The sequence below is a fragment of the Ochotona princeps genome, chromosome 10, assembly GCF_030435755.1.
Source record: "Ochotona princeps isolate mOchPri1 chromosome 10, mOchPri1.hap1, whole genome shotgun sequence".
Classification (NCBI taxonomy): domain Eukaryota; kingdom Metazoa; phylum Chordata; class Mammalia; order Lagomorpha; family Ochotonidae; genus Ochotona; species Ochotona princeps.
Genome location: NC_080841.1, coordinates 23,826,647 through 23,834,987, shown reverse-complemented (window position 1 = coordinate 23,834,987; position 8,341 = coordinate 23,826,647). Strand labels below are relative to the sequence as shown.

At 39.3% G+C, this 8,341-nt stretch overlaps 1 protein-coding gene across 4 annotated transcripts in view; it reads right to left on the bottom strand.

The window, feature by feature from the left end:
• Positions 1-897: 897 nt before the first annotated feature.
• Positions 898-8,341, bottom strand: part of KCNK2 (potassium two pore domain channel subfamily K member 2) — a 192,895-nt gene continuing 185,451 nt past the window's right edge. For 3 of the 4 annotated variants that reach the window (XM_004578644.2, XM_058669185.1, XM_004578643.4), the window contains exon 7: positions 898-2,993. In XM_004578644.2, the coding sequence (XP_004578701.1) occupies positions 2,676-2,993 (318 nt within the window). In that variant the 3' untranslated portion in view covers positions 898-2,675. The remainder of the gene's footprint in view (positions 2,994-8,341) is intronic. The other variant, XM_058669184.1, reaches the window with a different exon arrangement.

The following is an 8,341-nucleotide window of genomic DNA, read 5'->3' as shown; positions in this document are numbered from 1 at the left end:
AGGGCTAACACAGTGAAAATATTTTATAAAGCCAATTCTAAGAAAAAAATGGTTTTTAGAAGGATATTATTATGAAGCTGAGCTTTGGTGAACAGCACTGATTCAAAATAAAAAGCAGAGTCAAAATAGCTTGTCCTCAAAATCAATCCTTATTGTTTATGCTTATTTGAAAGGGAAGGATGGAGACAGACAGGGAGGAAGAGTGAGAAGGTGCTCCAATCCACTCCCATCATGGCCAGGGTTTTGTCAGGCTGAATATTCTTTCCCCCAATCATTTTAGGATAGTGTTTGGGGACAAGTTTTAAGATAATAACTCAACATCAAGTTATTTAGCAATGAATGATTAAATTTATGCAGGACACTTACAGGATAAAGTGTCTAAGAATAAGACTAAAAACTGGTTTGCAACTATCTTCTTAAGGCTACAGTATTAACAGGGTGCTCATTTTTTCTCACACATACAAAAACCACCACAATCAGGTGCCTCTGTCTCAGATTCATACCACATCAGAGTCAAGATAAGTTCTAACAATGATGAAATATGTATGGTTGAATGTAACAGAAAGTCTTGAATTTATGAGCTATTTCACATGTCCTATCTCAAAAACAAATTTCAGTAGATTGGATTTTGATCACAGCCACCAAAAACACTCTTGTTTGTTTTCCAGCAAAAGTAGTACTAACACATCAAAAATGATTTCTGGAATATTGTGAAGGAGGGAGCTACATCTAGTTCAGCATGAAAAGTGACATCCTGGCATTTTACTTAGCTAGGAGAGCCCAAATTCTAGCAGCAATCAGGAGACTGAGAAATGCTGACTTTAATTACAAACTTTATTCGTCAATACAATTCACAGTTTATACATGGTGCATTCCACCATATGGACTTTCAGAACAGTTACTGAGGAAATGAGAGTAGCTTTCTTGCTTAAAGAGCCTGACTTTCTAAAATTTTGGTTAGAACTTCTTAGATTTATAAAATTACCTTCAACAAGTGAATATTTACACTTCTAGCTTAAAATTTGGAAAATAAGCATCTGTTAGTTTGTTTTTAAAGATCCTGGGTTAATTTTGTAAGACCCTAATCTGAGTGCCACTTACTCAGACACGCACCCTCTCCCTCCAAAAGGTAAAAGAAATCAGCTTTGTAATTGTATTTCGGGAAATCGTTTTCTTTTCGGACTTTAAAAATTATATATACAATGTACAGCATATGTAAGTATGAAAACAAAGAGAACAGCAATGGACTTGGGTGCAGTTACTGAATATTTCTAAACCATGGGAATATCCAAACAATTAATAGGATATAAAATGAAACTGAAAGGGTTATTGGCTTTTTTTTTTCTATCTAAAAAGGTTTAAATTGTGCTATAACAGCATTTTCTCTAATGTCAGATATGAATGAACTATACCTGCAATCTGTATCTTTTCCACATGCAAAATCACAGTGATCCAAGTTTCACTTCTGCTCTCACACCTGGTCACAATTTCAAGGGTTCCCACGGGGGTGGGGTCAAGGGGAGGACCTCTCCCTGCTACATCCCCCTTCCTCACCTGACACATGTCACCCAAGGAAAGAAAATCACATCATTCTTCCATACATCAAAAAGCAAATAGAGGCTGGCAGTAGAACGTTTATTAGAAAATACTCAGAACACATTTGTTTTGCTATTTGCTTTTCATCAGAAGGGTAATTCATACCAACTGTTTTAAATTGCCTCCAATAACAACACCACTTCAACAGTCTTTTTATTTCACATAAGATGACTTACATATGGACTTTCTTCTTCTACCTTTAAAAATGTATAGTTACTAGGAAAGGATAAGTTCCGAAAACTGCCAGAAAAAAAACAGGGATGTTTTGGGAGCAGCCAATTATACCAGCATGGTAATAATTACACTGTATATATGTACCCTTGGTACCTGAGTCAAATAAATACTGAGAGGGCCAATTTTGCACCTCCTTTCTGTGCAGTGCCTGCAATACTAGAGTTTCTGAGAGTTGCTTCAATGTCCATCTAATTTGGCATCTATTCCTTCTTCGGTCATCGTCACGTCACTCATTTTACACATTGTTCCCAGCAAGGTATGGTATTCAAACGGGAAGGCTGGAATAAGAAACTGCAGAGGTGAGCCTAGGGTGGGGCAGGGAAGGAGAAACCACACATTAGCTAGAGAGGTTCTGTCTCTTCATAAGATAAGGCACTGACAGAAAATGTCTTAGGTAAAAGGCTGCATAAGAATTTCTTGCCATTGACAGAAAGAAATGTTGTCATCCACAAATGGTCCATATCTAGGCTCAGTTAGGTAGACCCTGAAAAGATAAGGACTGACCCCTCAAAGCTACATCGTTACCAAAGACAACTGCAATTCATTCTGAGGCCTTTGTGGCACGTGGGGAGAAGAGGGAAAAAAACAGTCTGGGCACAGAAAGGCATCAGACATCGCTTGTCCTTCCACTCATCCCAGAAAAGTGGAGTGTGCAACAGGCATCATCAGAGACAGTGCTGGCTCAGAATTCCAAATTCTCTTGATGGCAGATGACCATGATGGGTGAATCTACATTTCCCCCCTTAGGAGCTCATGCACAATTTTTAAAAATGCTACCAGCAACAGTCATATAGAGCATATAGAAGTCCTCACCTATGGCTATGCCTAAGGCTCTTCAGAGAGGGCTATTTAATATTCTCAATGACAGCAATCTCTTCCCCAGCACAGTGTGGTGTCAACCCATTGAGATAGATGCTTTCAGTCTTCAGTAAGGGCGGCAAGACATCCCTCTCACTGGTCAGGTGGTTGACGGACAGGGTCCTCCTACAAGGCGTCAGCTCCTGGTTGTGATTCCCAGCTAGCTCTGCAGAGAGCTTCCGTTTAATGGACGTGGCACGCTGGAACTTGTCATAGATCTCCACGCTCAGTCGCCTCCGGGTTTCTTTGAATTCAGCCGTTACGTTGGCTGTCCATTCAGCAGCATGTGCTCTAAACTCTCCCACCTGGAGCATGCAAACACAGAAAAGATAGAGAAATGTCAAGTGGGTAGACAATACTTGGTGTGGTTTGTGAATTTTAAGACAGGCTAGTCATTTATGTGTGACCTGAGAATCCACATAGTTACGTAAATTGTGCAGAGTGCAATTGTAATGTATATAGAGAGGGATTTAAATTAATCTATGAATTTCAATGCCATAAGCCACGTGATTTCAGAGTCACTAGATGTGCTGTTTTTGTTTTTAAACATGACTCTTGACTCGAAAATTCTGACGCTGTTAAAAGGCAAATTGACTTTTAAAAACTATGAGTGTTTGTTGGTTTCCTTCTGCTCATCTGTTTGTAATTTCAGGAAGTATTTGATGTCAACAAGGCATAAGGAGAGCAGCAAGGCAGAGACAAAGTTTGGAATATAAATCCAGGTGAGCTGGGCGAGCCCTGATACCAGCAATGCTGTTTGCTTAAGATATAAAGAACTGTTTCAAAAATAGAAAAGAGTGGGTGTGAGAACTATATATCCAATCACACAGGGATCGTTTGGGAATTCTCAAATTCCTAAGAAACCAATAAAATAGTTTCTGCTTTCTCTGAAAGCGTGAGAATGACCAAGTCCGTTTGAGACAGGCTGGGAGCCATTAAGTGGAAGGCAGTTATTTCTCAATGGATATTTGTGCAATCAGTGGAGTGACTTAACCAGCCAGAGCTCCATTTCCTCTGGCATCCATCCGATCTCTTCACAGAACGTTCCTAATGGGATGCTGTGCTACTGTATGTCACAAGCTACCAGGTCCTTCACACTTTGTACTGTGTTGCTCTCTGTCTTATCAGGGTTAAAGAAAAAAAAATGTCATGTCCTGGCATACACCTATAAGCCATTTGTTCTGAACTCCCTTGAAAATTATACTTTTGTGCCCTAAAGTTGAAAATGATCAATCCTACAAGAAACTACCAATTCTCTTCCTAACGTAAGCTGTGTAATCACCTAGGAATTGCCTAGATTAATTTCCTACTTGAAACCACTCCTTCATTCCCTTCCTGCACTCTGCTTTCAACTTAGAGAGACACACTGAGCTCACTCCATGGTGATTTAGGATCTCTCGCCTGCAAAGCAAATAACTACAGCTTTGTTACTTTACTGTGCTTTGTTAGGTCTCGATTTTTTCTTTTAAATGTTGACATGGGATATTACTAATGGTTTCTCAATGTTTACACTTACCTGACTTACAATAAAGGACAGATATGTATAAACACAGGGATACCTCAGAGTGTTAATAGAAAATGAAATTTAAAGTTTATCTTGGCACAAAAAAATTTAAATTGAAACTGACATTGTGGCTCAACATGTTAAATAATTTGCTTGCAACATCAGCATCCCACATCTTGCTGATGTGCCCTGGAAGACAGCAGAAGATGGCCCAAACACTTGAGTTTCTGCTGCCCACATTGTACACTGAGGTGAAGTTGCTGACTCTTGGTTCCTGACCACTGTGGCCATTTGGGGAGTGAATCAGTAGCTAGGAGATCTCGCTCTCTGTCACTCTTTCAAATGAAAAAAAAATCTTTAAAATATGCTTCTTGAAATACCCCTGCATTACAATATGATATGTACATATAGTTGGATAGCTTCAGACACATTTGTGCATGGGTATGTATGTGTATGTGTGTATAATTGCATGTGTATATGTATATAGTGGTGCTAAATGTATAATAATTTTGCCTGGAGAGACTTATTGTTCCCACAAGGAACTATGTCAACTACATCAACCATTATATAGCAAGATATAAATATCCGGTTCTATCTTTGGTTAGGAAAGTGTCAACAATATCTATCACTGGAAATAAACAACATGCCAGGCCTCATGAGCAGACAGGCTGCTGCCCTCAGAATCTGCCTCCTCTTCTCCATTGTAATGCTCTCTACCAACTGATGACTGGCTACAGGAAATGTGGTGTACATACCCTATGAACTGCTATTCAGCAATAAAAAAATGAAAACAGCGATTAAAAAAAAAAAAAGTACAAAACACAAAATGCCAAGGTGAAATGGCCTGTGCTAGTAGGGAATGCAACACCCAACCAGCACGCCTCCCACTGGTTTAGGTGAGGGACGAGAGTGTGATGGGCAGAGCCGGGGAGAGCTGCAATACTCATTGGTTCCAATAGACGCCGGGGCTCAGAAGAGAACCAACCCAGGGGTTAAAACCATCAGCTGACTGGAGTGATGGAAGGTGGCGAGCACTGTGCTTACTAGTAGTACATGTCAGAGCCTGGACTGGGAATGCCTCAAAGTTTTTTTTTTAGGGGGATTCCCCTGAACAAAATGGAGGAATCAAAGCATTAACCAAGAAAAGATGGAAAATGGAGTAGATGAATCAACCACCTCAGCTTTATGCTTCCAGCGGAAAACTGGACAAGGGGAAACCCTAAGATGGACTATGTCAATCAGTGGACTCTGCACCAGCCTCATCATACCTGGACTGTTGCTGATGATATGTTGGAGCTTCTAATTGATCGAGGTGACGCTCGGCTGGCTCTGCCTACAAACCTGAGAGGGCCTCCCTAAGAGGCCGTTGAACTAGAACTGGACAAGTGGGATGCTGGACTCTGTATGGTGTAAACTTTTAATTAGGGAATCTCAACGGAACTTGAGCTGTGGTTATGCATCAAGGTGAAGGAATTCATGATGGGGGAAGGGTTTGGGGTGAAGGGGGGGAATCCCAGTACCTATGAAATTGTGTCATGTAATGCAATGTAATTCATGAATAAATGAATATAAAAAAAATGTCCTATCATAAAAGTAATAGGCTGTTTATCAAGGCTCAAATATTAATCAATTAACTTGCTATTTTATGTCTTCAACTAGGATGGAATTTCTAGCTATATCCTCAGTACCTGGCATGTGACATGCAAAAGATTTCTAAAAAATACTGTTAAATAAATAAACATATCACAGAAATATAAGCACTCTGTAACCTTACCCCTCGATGATAATAACTAGAAATAGGATAGTGTACATGCATGATAGCTTTTCTTTCCTCTATGAAGATAACTAAAATAGTTCATGAAAATAGAAGCAAATATTAATTTCACTGTAATACATTTTGAAATCCATGCATATGCGGGACCTTCAAAAAGTTCCTGGAAAAACAAGTGTGGTGAAAAAAATCTATCTTTAACCTTCTAAGCATACTCTGACACTATTTTTTCCTCTTCCATCTTTGACAACAATAAATATTTTTGGGAAATACAATCTTGTATTAAATATACTGTTTTCCAAACAAACTATACCCTGAAACTACCAAACTGTCACAGAAAAACACAGGAAGCACTCTGTAAGATAGAGGTATTGATAAAGACTTGCTGGAAAAATCTCCAAAAGCACAGGCAATCAAAGCCAGAATGAACAAATGGGACTACACCAAACTAACAAGCTTCTGTACAGTAAAGGAAATGATCTGAATTTTCTCCAGAAGCTTCTCAACATCACAATGATCCTGAAAATTACACTAATGACACAGGAACCCCTGTAGAGCCAACTATTTCTGCACATTAGTTTTCTGCCAATTAGAAAAAGGCTCAGACTTGTTGAGGTCCATTCATGTCTTCAGTTGCTTATTTTTAATTGCATTCATTCTCTGACAGAGGCTGGCAATTTTGTCCACTTTGGGAAACACTTTTTTAAAAATTTCCCTAGAATCACCAAAGGTAGAGAAGTAACTTTTGGAGGTCTGTAAGGGCTGCAATGAAAACAGTCACCAATGGGGTGGGGCTGGTAGGAAGGGTAGAAGAGAGCCTGGAGTCTCAGTTCTATAACCACAATTATGTGTCCTGTAGCAAGAAACCTAACCTTTGTTTAACTTCCAATTCCTTATCTAGAAAACAAGAATAATTGATTTTACAGGAGAACAAGTCATGTCTGTGCATTGGCACACATGCACACTCACATGTCAGTGTGTATTCTTAAGCCATGAGGATGGCACAATTACTAACTATGATGATGGAGCTGCTGGCAATATGAATTGCTGGAATACTTTATTCACTTATGGTAAGAATTAAAATCCTTTAAGGGAGTGCTGGGCACATTCATGCTAAATGGAAATTCACCCTATGGATCTTACATTAGGGTGAGGATACACTGTCTTGATTTCCTAAAAATACTGAAAACAATTGACTTACACATGTGCACATCTGGGCTTCTCATCTAAATCCTATGTACTGGGCCTTGGGATTCTCCCTTCCTTCATAATCAAACTCACAGCTTGTAAATGACAAACAAAAAGAAATAGATCCCTCAAAACCTGGTTTCTCTTTCAAAATCCTGAACTTCAGGACTATCCAACAACAGCACATTCATTTTTCACCCAATAATACATTTCCTATGAAGTACACTCATTTTTTAAATGATGATAAAATGATATATCCAGATTCTTGAAGTGCTTTGTTTTGAAAGAAGATTAGAATAAGTAGCTCAAAATAGCACATATATATATAAAACTGTCAGTGATTAAAATGTTAATGATTGTGCTCTGAATAAAGAGAATCATTTTTGTGTTATAATATTTTCTTCCATTGGACCATTATAAAAGTCTTTCAGCAGCATAATAAAAAAAATACTCCATCTTCCTACAGTGAAGCAAATAGCATCACAGAAACAAAATCAAGGACCAGAACATGAGAAAAACAGCTTCTGAAGGATGACAATGAATGTCCCCGGTGTCCCACCTCTCTGAGCCTATGTACTCCTAGGTGTCCATCACTGTCAGCCCAGGGTACCTGTTTTACACTGAACTCAGTGGACAGGGCCTTATCTTCATAGCTACAAGCCCGCAGTCTCTGCCACTGACTGCTCCATCCCTCACAGTCTTCATTTCCAAATCAGCAACTCTTGCAGTCAATCACATGCAACCCATTCTTCTCAGTCAACCTTGTAGGCTCCTTTTCTTGCACCTTTCCCATTCTCTGCCTTCATTACTTGGGGTTCTATTTTCCTCAATTCTAGGCTGCTCCCATTCTTCTAGTTTTGTTCATTGTACCCCTTCTTTCAATCAGCCTTCTTCATCTCTTCCATCACACTGCATGACAACATCTGGTGAGACAATGCCAGCAATGGCTTCATTGTCTTTACAGCAATGCAGCCTTTAAAGGAAGGTTAAGAGTATATGAAGTCATGTTGAGTGTAAGTTTCCGAGATTTTCTTTATTACACATCCCTAAACTGATGTTGCATCATCTGTGCAGATACAGTGACTGTTCGAGAAAAAACTTTGTGAAGGCAGAGTTTCCTATAATGTGCAACTTTTCTGCTCAACCTGACCTTAGTACCAGAAGTGAACTACAATGTCACTAGGAAACTC